We start from the raw sequence: 13,834 nt of genomic DNA, 5'->3' as shown, positions 1-13,834 counted from the left end.
AGAGTGTACTCTAGGCCCACGACTGTTTCCCCGGGGATATGAATCAGCCCTAAAGGAACAGCCCAGGAATGAAGAACCACAGTGACATCTCAAAAGCACAATGCAGAAGTAGGGCAACTCTGAGGGGTGCACACACACACACACACACACACACACACACAGAAACACACACACACACACACACAAACACACAAACACACCACACTGTATACTTCAGTCATCGAAAAGAGGCTAAAGTCATGCATGTCATTCAAGAGCCAAATTGGAAACTGGTGCATCAGACTCTGTACATTTATATCTTCTTCTGTCACAGTGAAACACAGACACACGTGTACACACTCACATTTCCAACTGTCATCAGGTGTGAGGGAGGGAGATATGTCACATCAGTCAAACCCTCCAGGGGTAATGGAACATATCAGCCTCCGTGCACCATATGACGGGAAGATGTGTGCATTTCTTGGAGGCGAAATTGGGGTTTGATCAGTTCATCACTCCCAAGCCCCGATGACAGCATACATTGGCAGAGGAGATTGTTTTGCTGTACGCAGGCAATGAGATACCTGCATAGCCACGTGAAGGACAGTGTTAGATGTACTACCAGAGATAGCTAATCCATTAAGCTTAGAGATGAGCTGTGCAGCATGACCCTGTGCAACCCAGGCTAGCAGCAGCCACCCACCAAGGTCCCAGGCACTCAGCCTTGCAGTCCTGTCGGCTCTCATGGCTCAATCTCTCTAGAATGTCTTATCACTGACGCACGTGTGGAATATGACTTGGAAAATGGGTTTTTGCAAGTTACTCACACAGGTTGTGGACATGTTGTGTGACCGCTACACATGTTTAAAAGGTGAAAGTGTCACTTTTCAGTGGCCGCATTCCACTGAAACACCAAAGAGCTTGAAGTTATGATATTCTGTTTGGTTCACAAGATAGAGTTTGAACAGTTAACACAATGTGTATTAGATTCCAAGCGCATTTACATCATATAAATCCAATAACATCTATAAACTAAGTAATGAGTCTCAGGGAGTTTGGCTTTTATAGTGTATCAACTACACCAGTGATAACAGGCACATTAAGTTAAAGCCATGTGATGTAAAATATTCCACGTTAACACAACTTGAGAAGTAATTATTTTTGCACAATAAAAGTTAATGAAAAGGTTGTAATTCCTTCACTGTGTCAAGCTATGGAGATCTATCCCACCAAAAGTGAGAGAGCTGCGAGAGCGAATCCACTGCAATGAGGTCAATGATTGCCATCTGACTGCAAATTGGGTTACGACTGCAGATAAGCAGACGAGTGAGTGCTTCACACCACTTAACTCAGACGTCTACATTTACTTACTGGAGGCTACAGGGTAAGTTGAGCGTCATTTCAACATGTTGACGCATGCCAGCACTTCTGCCAAGCGCGGCGTCTGACTGCTGCCAAAAACACTGTCTTTCCAGTGCATCCTATTATTCACTGGCCTGGAAGACACGTCTGACTGTGGCATGAGATGTTTGCTAAACGTGGAAAAATCGTATGTGTATCACACGACGGTGTATTTTTGATGCTCACCGAAACAGAAATGCCACGAAGCTCCCCCCTGCATGCTCTTTATAAGTAATGCACAATGAGTTTGGTTACAGCTTCTATTGACGTCAAATCCCCTGAAGAAAACACAAATGATTAATGGTCGAAGATATGAAGAGAATGGATTCTTTCATTTTTCATGAATGGATAATTATTGCCCAGGGTGCTTGTGTGCATGCTAGAGGTGAACATGGAGGACCTAGTTGTGTTTGTACACAAAGTCAAAGTCGGTCAACCTCAGTCAAGTGGGGGGGAAAAAAACGCTATTTTTTTTTCTCTCTGTGTCCTGCACAAGGTTGCGGCAGTCATGCTGCGGCGCATCTGATGTGATGGATGAACCGGAGCACGGCTTCTGAATAAAAGTTTTAATGTCACAGGCGCCGAAGAGAGAGAAATATCATGGTCATATCCTCACTCTGACCCATCTCGTCTGTGTGAGGGAGTTTGTTGTAGTTGTTACGTGAAGGAATCAAAGTGGTTAAAGTGCCATCCGTCATTAGAATGGGTTTATTTAGCTCATACACTCTCAATAGACAGGAAAAGAAAGAACTAAATACTGAGACTGTTGAATTTATTTGAGATTTAGTTTCGTTTGTTCACTGATTTTCACAACGCAAAAGCAAAAGGAAGAAAAATCTAATACTATCTGCCCCTTTCCTGTTTATACCATAACATACACACAGATGAATGTCCATTTTTTCAATATCTTGACCAATCACCTGACAATTCTATAATACATTTATCAATAGCCATAATCTCATCATAAATCTAAAAATAACTGCTTTAATGTAGCTTCATTCTATATGAACGTAAACGGCTTCTGTAGGTTTTCAGGCAGCTCTCCATTTCTAGCGTCACACATAATGAATAATATCATCAAGTCGACTAAATCCTTACGTTTCAACACACGTGACTTGAATTGGTAATAGATACGTTAATAAGTGAATATAAATGCATAACGAAGAAACAATTTAAAAAGATACACAAGGCACTGGGGCTGTTTAAAAGTGCATGAATTAATAAAATGTGAGGAATTCACACGACAGAATTAATTCTCCTTACGCCTCTTCAGGGCTCGCTTGGTGTTCCTAAATCCTAGGGACACGCTTTTAAACACACTTACGAATGTGCTCGTGTCATCATACACATTACACTCACAGATAAGTGTACAAATGTAGAATAACATTCAATTGACATGGTCCTGATCAAATTTACATATATTTATTTCACTGGATATTTCCAAGCACATGTATTCTGTATTTAAAGGGACACATAGGAAGTGCAAAAGTTAAGTCATACTTCCAACAGTATATTCATAGCAACTCTTCTTGATTTACCTATGTGTGTGTTAAACAACTACACTGAAGAGTTTAAACCATGCATCATGTGTTTTTTCCCCGTTTGCAGTTGGTTGCCAACACAGTCCTCTTCACCAGTGTCAACCTGTCAGGGCTGTTTGTGCGCATCTTGACAGAGCGAGCCCAGAGGAAGGCCTTCCTTCAGGCTCGCAACTGCATCGAGGAGAAGCTCCAAATGGAGGACGAGAACGAGAAGCAGGTACAGGCCCCCGTGCACTGCTGAAAAGGAGATAAATTAGATGTGTGTGTGTGAGTGTGTGTGTGTGCGAGTCGTTTCCACGCCATTATTCATTTCTGTTAAATTTCATACCTTTTTTGTATGGCACATTCCTTATCGCTACTAACACTTAGTCCTCTGCTGCGTTTGACAGTATAAATGTATATTTAAACTTTCTTTATCTTTCCCTTTCTCTCTTTCTCCCTCTCTCTACCACACACACACTCTCACACACACACACACACACACACTCAGGAGCGCTTGCTAATGAGTCTGTTGCCCAGGAACGTAGCTATGGAGATGAAAGAGGATTTCCTGAAGCCCCCGGAAAGGATCTTTCACAAAATCTACATCCAGCGCCACGACAACGTCAGGTAGGCTCCTCTCATCAACCCAGCACACCCGTGAACCAGTCACAGCGATACACTGACTTAACTGATGGGACTTTTAATTAGTTGCATTTGGGGATTATGTGTTCCCCTCGTGGGATGATTTCCATCTGAAATAGTGGAATAAATGCTGTCTGAGCGCATTACAGTGCATGTTCTAAAGGAGCTGTATACTTGAGCTAACATGTCCTTGGGAAAGAGCACTGAAGGCCACACAACATAGTGTGATCCGTTCCAACAGTAACCTAAAACACTAACATGGCCCCAAGCTACAGAATCTGATATATTTAATTCTTCACACCGAACATCAAGGGCTAGTCCCTGACACACTTGTTTATTATCAGTCCAGATAAAACTGAAATTATGGCAAAGAGGTTTGTTTGGTAGGGGTGGAGCATTCTGGAGAAATAGAGTAATGATGTTTGTGCTTCAAGGAACTAATCCAACATCCGCTGGTGATGTCAAGGTCAAAACCTGCTCGTAATTTTTGCTGTGGTAAAGCTAATGTGCCAGTTGTTCACATGCCAACTCCTTGGCCATCATCTCCCAGCAGCCCTCAGATGCTACGAGGTTTACACCTGAGTTTCTGCCTCGGAGACGTTACAGGATCTTCCTTTTTCAGCCCCTAGCTGAAACAAAGACACATTGAAGCTTTAGAAGATGTAACTGGTAACTTATCACTGGGTTCAGTATATCCCCATCTCGGGGGGAGCTGCGCGGTGGTGTGGTGGTTATAGAACAGTTGGCTCACAGCAAGAAGGGCCTCGGTTTGAATCCTTGGGTATTACTGTGTTGAGTTTCCTTACCTGGGTTTGTCCTGCAGCTGTAAATTAGCTGTGATTGACCTTTAACCCCTTTGTCAGAAAGCTGTTAACAGTGCGCTTGAACACATGGAGTCACCCGGCTTCTCCATCTCTAAATCTGAGTTTTTCTTTCAGTTCTTCTTCTTCCTTGTCGACCCTTTCCCTCCGTCTTCTACTGTATTGCTAAATCTCCCTTATCATGCTCCAACATTCCCTTGTTTCCTTTTCTTATCTTCTCCTCTTCCTCCTCTCCTCTGGGTTCTCGCAGCAGCAGGGAGGCTGCAGCAGGAGGGTTTGCTTAGCCTCAGGATTAAGTTGCTACAGGAGATTAAATGCAACGGAGACTAAATTTTGGTTTGAATATGTGTGTCTGTGTGTGTATGACTGTGAGTGTGTGTCTGTGTGTGTGCACGTTCGATGGTTAAATATGGACACATCTCAACGGAGCTCCGCTGATTGCTTTTGTGCCTTGAACTCCTTTAGATAGCGCCACCCTTTGAGTGTGATCTAGACTGGATGCAGACGTGATTTATGTGATTCGGGTGGACTGTAATTAGAAAGTAAACAGTGTGCAGCACAGTTTTCTTCATTATGTTGTGAGGCCGTGGGCAGCGTTTGATCAGATTGTAGAGAGCAGCCGGGGAATATTGTTGTAATCAGTCACCAAAAAAAAAGTATGACTCCAAAGTAATAATCAAGTTTAATGAGACATATGAAATATATTAGAACCCTGTACTGACATTATTTCACATTTTCAAACCTGCATGTTTTCTTTCTAAATTTATCAAATAAATAGCAATTCCATTATTTATTTGAATAATATTGGAAAGACAGTGATGAGTTATGAGACTCTACTGTAAAACACCCATAATAATATCCTTTAATTTAAACTCTTTTAGATTTATAATCGATTATATTCTCATTATTATTTTTGTTGTTGTCTCGAATACAAGAGTAATTTTCCCGGCTTGTTCATTGTTTTTATTTATTTCCATCATGTCTGTGTATGGTATTTCATTCCACCCTCTCATATGTTACAGCAAATACTTATATAAGACAGATTTCATGCAATAAAAGCCCTCTCAGGTAGATAAGTATAATATTGCTCAGTTGACATTTGATGTAGGAAGCTTTTAAAGGTTTTTATTGCATCAGGTGAATAATTCTGATCAGGAGACTGTGAGGAATGATGTCCTGGAAGAACAGAAATGTCATAAAAAGAAAAAAAAGAAAAATCGTAGTCGACCTTCCACAAATAGGAGGTTTTCGTGATGTTTGATTTTCATTCCCTCCAAAGAAACAACAGTTTATCCTTCAGCAGTATGTTGCGAGCACCTCTTCTGCATGACCCCCTTTATTGGCCGTACGTCAGCACATCCACTGCCCACGTCCGGCAGCTCCAGAGGGGCTCGTCCAAGCTTAACCTCTGAGTTGCCGCCGCGTGGCCTGTAGTCCTCCTCTATGTGATTAAATCCAAATCGAGTTTCACCAAAATAGCTACAGTGATGCCCCCCCGCAGAGGGAAACGGGGAGATTATCATAATTGGGGGAATAACTTTCCTCAAATATGTGCCAGTGGAGAGGAAATGATGTACGAGGGTGTGAGGGAGTTCGAATTAGACGATATTAGATGCTAGACAAGTTCTAGTTACCACAGGAATAATCATGTTTGTGTTGCGTGGCTTGTTTTTTGTGAGCTGCAGCGTTTTGTCTGCCGGAGATGATGAGTTTAATGAGTTGAGGGAGGAGGTTCTGACCTCGAGCAGCGAGTGTGTGACCGAGCAGCAGGTCTAGTCCAGAAGCTGGAGAAACTTACAGCTGTTGCCAAGAATGCTGCTATCGATCGTTTTGAAGATTTTGCCTGGAGGACGTTCCAAATCAGAAATTGAGGTTCCCTGATGGAATCTGAAAACGCACCTGCAATGAAAGTGAATCTAACTCGACTGCAAATTTCATTTCTAATATCTACATCAACCTACACAAAGTCCACTGGTTTATTTAAAGTGTTAACAAACACAAACACTGCATGTTCCCCACGCAGCCCACACTCTCATTACCCTCCGCCAATTGGACGTCTGCGGAGGTTTTCCTCTGTGTTTCTTTCTTTGTTGTTTGTTTGTTTGCTATTAGGATTAAGCAAAAACGACTCAATCTGTTACCATTCCCGTGTGGAGGGGCGGGGCATGACCTAAGGAAGCCCCTATGAAATTGGAGCAGATCCTGTTAATTTTCTGTAACATGGCCTCTTGATGAAAATATCAAGCCTATTTAGGGGAGTGACATCTATGAGTGTGTGAATTTCCACATAAAAAAAGCGGATCTAGACAATTTAAACGTGTTAATAAGGGGACTGTCGGGCCTGGGGGGGAAGTAGGCGCTCTGCTGTGTGACCATCCAGTTTATATTTGTGTTTATAATTTTGTTTTCCTGTCTCTGCACATGTGGAAATGATTATAAATTACCAAAAAAGCTTATGTCTGGATTTATGAACTTTAATGATGTGCTAAGTGGAACAAGTTGCTCATGTTGTTCTTTATCATAAACTTCTTTATGAGCTGAATTTGCAGTTACCAGCATCTCTCAGACTTTTCACTAATGCTCCGCTGTGAACGACAACACAACAACCAGACGGTAGAGTTCTGTATCTTTGTTAAAAGCCAGAGCTGAGGAATCTGTTCATGTGTTTGAATAACTCCTCAAGCTACTTCAATGCTGCATCAGACAGCAGGCCTGGACTTTGAGTCATAAAAGTCGTAAGCTAATGGTTGAAAGGAGGTAAACACGGCCCAAAATAAACTGACTGTGGTAAAGTTCACATGAGGTCACGAGACACTGGCACCGTGCACTCAATGGGAAGCTCCGCTGCAGCGAGCCACGGCTGGTTTTGTGTTTCGTGCCCAAGCCACACGAGCAGCGGGAGCCTCAGTCCTGTTTCCTTCCAGAAAGAAAAATACAAAAGCTTTAAGATAAATGATCTCAAAGAAAATTCCTGCCTAATTCCTGTGACAAAAACAAGCGTCCTTCAAACCTTTCTGTGCCACATTGTCGGGATCTGTTAGAAGCCATTCTAATCACAGAGAGATGCAGTATACTGTAGCTACACTACTCCAGGCAGACGCTGTAAAGCTACTGAGCCTAATTCAAAAAAACTGTAAATTTAACACAGTTCACATTGTTTTCAATAAGCAGAAGTCCTCTCATTTCAAGTGCTACCAGTTTATCGTCACTTTACAGAAAGAAGGTTTGAATCCCAGTAAGGTCTGTGTGGAGCATGCATGTTCTCCCAGAGTCTGGGTGGGTTTCCTCCAGGTTCTCAGGCGTCCCCCCACAGTCATAAGACTTGCAGTTTATGGTTAGGTTGATGAGGGACTCTACATTGACCATAGGTACAAATGTGGGTGTGAATAGTTGCTTGTCTCCTCATGTTTGCCCTGCAATCTAGCATGCGCCCCTCCTCTTACCCAATGTCGAATGGGATCGGCTCCAGACCCCCCCTGAACCCCTTCACCCAACAGCTCTGCAGATATGATGTTTGTATTGGTAGTGACTTCTTGTAGTAAACTGATTAGAATAAAAGCAAACGAAAAAGAAAAAGAAGGTGAAGGAAATAAGATCTTTAATCAAAACTCAGACATATAAATACTACTCCTTAACGATTGTTACAAGTAGGACAGTGAAATTATGAATATTTCTTTTACATATCAAACATACTAGAGACATGAGGGAGAGATTTCTGACCAGAAGTTAAATCTTTATCGTTTATTCAAGAACAAGAACGGAAAAACAAAACTCTAATTGAATCAGACTCTGGAGCGGTCGTGAAATGAATTTAGTTGTGTTACTTTAAGGGATTAAATAACCGGGCATGTGTTGTGTAGGCTGATCACGAAATCAATTTGTTGTTCATCCAGCTCTTTGGTCTGTTGTTGAGTAATTCACCGCCCAAATGAAAGACGCTTGGGCTGTATCTATATTCTCCCATGAGGGGGTTTTATTTATACCCAGCGATCTTAAACACATCACACTGACACAGTATTTATCGTCCCAAATGTTTGTCACCCGCAGATGGTTGCAGGTTGAGACATTTGCGCGAGTCGAAATCCATTGCCCCTCGTTACGGTGACATCTGCGAGACAAACAAAATGACATTTAACAGCTCCCCCTTACAGATCCAGCACTCTGTCGCACTGTGAAGTCTGCAGCCCACAGGAAGACAGCAACCTGCCATCAGCGGCTCACAAAGCAGGAGACGCTCAAGTTGTTTGCTGGACAGTCAGAGTCTGATGACTAATCGCCTTCACGCCCTATGTTTCCACACAGGGGCGAATCCTTCTCAGGGAAAGTTCCTTTGCTCGGAACCTTTTCCTCCCCAAGGGCGCTCTGTCGAGCTATAATGAAACCTGACAAATCCGATAACTGCTACGAATCACATGTGGTTCAGAGGACAGTCTGCTTAGGGAAAATAATGTCTGCAAAGTTCAAAGTTGAGCTGAATTTTAGATTTTGACACTTTTCAAGAAAGGATATATATTAGAATTTCACAACTTGTGCAAACGCAACATTTTTCTGACATGTTTTCGGAAACAGTGTCTCGGATTCAGTCCTCTGGGGTGGACTGGAACTGACATCTGAGGGACAGCATTGCTCCTAGCAACTGGAGCATGCCACATCCCTGTAGTCTAGAAATGTTCATAGCAGGCATTGTGTTTTTTCCATTAAACACATCTGATGCATCAGGCTTTTCAGGCTAGTGTTAGCTGCTTCTTTTTTTCCTATTTTCATTTTTTTGGTCTCGTTGTAGAGACGGACAATAATCAGACTGAGGAAAACTACAGCAGTGGGTAACGGGTCGATCCTGTAACCTCAGTTCTATGTATGATTCAACATTATTCCATACATCGATCGTCAAATGTAACTCCATAACGGATTTCACCAAACTCGGTATCTTCGGATGATTAACTTTTGGGTCTGACAGATTAGGGGTGTGGGCTCAACTCCCCTAATGTAGTGCTTGTTGCATGAATGTGCACAGCAAAAGTGGTATCTATAGGCTATATGTCTTTACGGATGTTTTAATACCCGGCGACATGGGTAGGATTTGTCTCTGTGCTGCTGATGGTCAGTGTGTTTGTGTGGGAGCAAGTAAAGAGCACTGTCCTCTTGTTCATTTCTATGCTGTTTGTTTTCAACTTTTAAAAATGAATAGGTAAATAGATAGGAGAACTATGGAATGCTCAGCCACACACACACACAACTTCTGGTCATAAAGACGGTTGGATTTCTGGTCATTTTGGTGTGAATGGAGGGCATTCCCCTCCCCTTCTCTAAAAAATCCACATGAGTATAAAATTCAAAACAAACCCAATTGATCAAGTTCACCTGGAGATGGGGACAGCACCTTGATGGCTGCATTATATCCTAGAATGGCTCCTCTCCAGCTCCGTACAGGACATGTCTCCACCTTGATCCCTGTGAGAATGCTCTCTCGCTTCTATTTTGAGTCGCTCTGCTTGACTGTGCTGCCTGTCAGCAGGAGAGAGCGGCACAAGCTCTCTCTCCCTCTCCCTGTGTTTCCTCTTTTCTTTTCCCGCTGCAGGTCATTCATTTGAATGTCTGATTAGTTTGCTGCAAACACATTATCCTAGGAGAATGTTCTAATTGACTTTGGCCCGGGATGCCTAAATATCATTTAAAACAAATTCCCGAGAGCTAATCTGATCGGGCACCCAGTAATCTTTTTCGTTGATACTGTATAACACGCTGCTATAAATAACCCGCGTTGACTCATTCGCTTCTTTTCTTCCTCTGTTGCAGCATCCTGTTTGCAGATATAGTCGGTTTCACCAGTCTGGCCTCCCAGTGCACAGCCCAGGAACTGGTGAAACTGCTAAATGAGCTGTTTGGGAAGTTTGATGAGCTTGCCACGGTGAGTGCGTTTCCCTTCCTTGAACAAATATCCCCCATTACATTCATTCACTGTGGGCACAGAGAGCTGCTCATTTTCTCAATGTGTCCAGACATTTTGACCCACACAACCCAGCAAGGTTGTGTGTGTTTGTCCTGCTTTGGCCACAGGCTGCTGGCACAAGCCACCGTTGTACCAGTTTAGCATAATGTCACAGGGAACACTAGAGGTCCATATGATGCTTAATGTGATTATCCAGCGCTTCATTTGAGGAGGAGTTGACAGACCTCTTTAATCTAGGCCAGATTTACCCGGGGTTAAACCTCGCCTCCACTCCGGTCGTGTGAGGGAACTGAGCGAAGGGGCCGCTGAGTTCCACTCGTCCAAATCGTTCTTGGTTGGCATGTGGGAAAGATTTCAACGTCCCCCATCTGTCAATATCTCACTCTTTGCGATTCCAGTGCCGACAATCCGCTCAGCCGCTGTGAGTTTGACCGCTGCGGTGAAACTCAACGCTCTGAAACGTGACACGCTGCTGTAGCGACATCTTCTTGCCAAACTTTCACATCATAAATCGTGCTAATTAGAATGAACAGAAAGAGTATTGTTCTTTCTCAAGGGTTGTGGAGTAGGCGAGAAGGTTCAGCCCCTGCACATCACCCTGCAACAGCCTTATCTACACGTAATCTGGCCTCTATTACTTACACTGGGCACATGTCCTTGTCAAATCCATTAATCCATAGGATTACAACTAACCCTTTTTTGTTTTCATAGAAGTGTTTTCTTGGCTGTTAAGAGCATCTATTTTTAGCTTGTTTGCTTACCCAGCGCAAAATAAGAAGCAAAAGAGACTTTGATTTGTTATTGCCATTTATAATTTCTTCTGCCAAGGAGGTTATGGTTTTTGTCTGCGTTTCTTTGTTTACTTGCATGATATTTGTCAAGTGGCTGGTGTTGGTGCGGATCCAGGATATTTTACTTTCTTCAACATTGTGTTTGTTAGACTTGAAATGTATGTCTGAGCTTTCCTTATTATGAATCTGGATTTAAAAAAAGTCAGGCAGGTTTAGGGGAATGGTTTTTAATGACTGGGTGAAATTTGGTGCAGATCCAATTGGACCAATTGCAGATATTGGATTTAAAAGTGGTTTCAGACTTTTGGTCGAGTGTCATGGGAGGTGTCGTTGCCTGTCTAATTGATCTGGGATCTGTTGCTTTTGTTCTGTTGAATTTCAGCTGCAGTCTGTTTTTATCGGACAGATGCAGTTTCCCCTGAGATCCATTAAGCCAAATCAAGATGATTCCATGCATAACAACACACACACACACTCACACATACACAGGCACACATTAACACACACTCATTCATAGATGCTACATTTAACTGCGGCAGATGATACATTTAGATTTTTCATCTCCTGGACTCATTTGGGTGGAAGACACGCTGTCTCGAGCTGCCGAAATTTTCTTTCTGTTGTGATACGAACTCTCTCGTTCTTTTACTTACAACTGAATGGACTGGTCAAATCTCCACTTGGCTGTTGTAGCTTAGGGCCTCATATTACACTGAGAGACTGTCCCCAGCCATGAAACGTGTCATCAAATGTTCCAGCCGCTGCCCTGACCCAGAGCCCAACTCACTCTGATCCACTTTGGCAGGAAGTGGCAGTGTCAGTGACTCATGGCCGCGGTCACCGTGGGCACGCGGACCCGTTGTCGCTCCATACGAAGTGCGGGCGATGCCACATGGCCACTGGTTATCGTCTCATGAAACCATTCCAGCACCATCCCCACACCACCTGTCCACTCTTTGGACTTGTCAAGCTGCACGGGAAGTGGGCCAGGAACGCTGTGTTCTCCTAAAGTGCTGCTGAGGAACGAGTGTTGTCTCCTCTTCCTCTCCTCTCCTCTCCTCTCCAGCTATATCCGACAGTCTGACTATAATCTCATCTCGCTTTTAACCCCAATTAGCCAACATAGTCACACCAGTTTCTAAATTTCATACATAATCACCTCACGTAATCTAGTAATTTATAGATATCGGAGCATTTGAGAATTCAACCTCATATCCTTATCAGTGTCCTCCTAATGCTAACAAAGGGATTGTGCTGATTCATTTTACCCATCCGCTTTCAAACCAATCTCTGAAGATTATAGAGTACAGTTATAATTCCCCGTGCCTCCACATTGCACTTCCCACCACCTGTTAATATATTAATATAAACTAATGCAGCTTTAAGAAAAGTCTATTTTTGACTCTGCCACGAGTATGAGTTCTTGCATGTCATCTGTTTTAAGAAGATATGCCATGCCCAGAGGGAAAGACTGTGAAGCCAGTGTGCTACATTAGTCCTGCCGAGCTAATGGTCAGTAGAGGAGGGAAACATTTCCTAAAAAGCCTCAAGGTCCTGGGTGAAGCATGATTTTAAATGTTGGCAGTGGTCATCCAGTTCAACCAGGCCAGGTCTCAAAGAAGCAGGTCACAGCTGGGTTTGGGGTTGTGGTTTTAGGCTGATTCAGGAACGTTCCCTCGTGTACTAACTTATCAAGTATGTGTTCTAATAACCATAAAAAAAAAAAGGCCAAGACCTACTAAGAACGGGGATAGCTTGAAAATTGAAATTAACAGGAAGCACCTTCACGCTGATCAGTGTTTGCCATTTGATTCCCACCACCCACAAGGACACAAGCTGGGAGTAATTATAACTCTTCACCACCAGGCCGAGAATCTGCCGACTGGCGCTGAGCGTGAAGACGAGGGGCGCACACATCTCAGGGACAGCTCTGAAACCTTATCACAACCCAAAGTACCCGAAGCCAGACTGACACACAAAGGGATTCTAATACTCCTCACTGAATCCACAAAGGTTTAATTCTACTTCACTTTATTTCTCTCTTAAATAAAATTGCTTATTTTTTTAAGCGGGATTAATGGAAGACGGGGAATTTCTAGAATTTCTGTCCGGATTCTGAGACGACTGTTGTGAGAGGGACTAATTGATTAATTGGTGGTTTTGTGATGCAAGACTACATTCAAATCTGGTCAGGGTGTGTCTGAATGCATGTTTGTACAGTATATACAGTGTGTGTGCGCGCGCGTGTGTGTGTGTGTGTCGCTGCTGTTTCCATGGCAGAGCCTCACAAAGCTTTTCAGTCTTGCCTCTTTTTCCCTCTCTCCTCTCACATCACCTCCCTGCATCAATGCTTTCAGACTCCTCCGCTCCTTGTCTCTCAGCTTCCTGATTGACACGCAGCAGCCTACTTCCCCTCAACTGTGTCCTTAATGCCCCGTGGTTCTCCGCACTCTCTTCCTCTCTCACGTTTCCATTTTTAGGCTCCATGATGTATCTATCTACTGTCTCATACTTCCTCGACAAGTCAGGATTCCCCCTTTTTTTTTCTTGTTCACACATATATGACTGTGAAAGCTCAAAACAGCCTGCATCGCATGTGCAGCGCATGCATGGGTATAGATCATACGTTGGCATATTTGTTTCCTTGTTATCCCTTTCCCGCAGAGTTTTATGAGAGGGAGCATGCTGTGTCTGATGGTTGTCAGAACTATTATACCCTGTTCAAAG

At 43.2% G+C, this 13,834-nt stretch overlaps 1 protein-coding gene across 2 annotated transcripts in view; it reads left to right on the top strand.

Annotated features, from left to right (window-relative positions):
• The window catches only part of LOC133968581 (adenylate cyclase type 1-like), a 34,998-nt gene that overhangs the window by 2,670 nt on the left and 18,494 nt on the right, over positions 1 to 13,834 (top strand). For both annotated transcript variants that reach the window (XM_062404715.1, XM_062404714.1), the window contains exons 2-4: positions 2,989 to 3,138; positions 3,412 to 3,530; positions 10,163 to 10,274. In XM_062404715.1, coding sequence (XP_062260699.1) covers positions 2,989 to 3,138; positions 3,412 to 3,530; positions 10,163 to 10,274 — 381 coding nt within the window. The remainder of the gene's footprint in view (positions 1 to 2,988; positions 3,139 to 3,411; positions 3,531 to 10,162; positions 10,275 to 13,834) is intronic.

This window comes from Platichthys flesus, chromosome 14 (genome assembly GCF_949316205.1).
Source record: "Platichthys flesus chromosome 14, fPlaFle2.1, whole genome shotgun sequence".
Classification (NCBI taxonomy): Eukaryota; Metazoa; Chordata; class Actinopteri; order Pleuronectiformes; family Pleuronectidae; genus Platichthys; species Platichthys flesus.
Note: the sequence above shows the minus strand (reverse complement) of the source record. Positions and strands in the feature narration are given on the sequence as shown.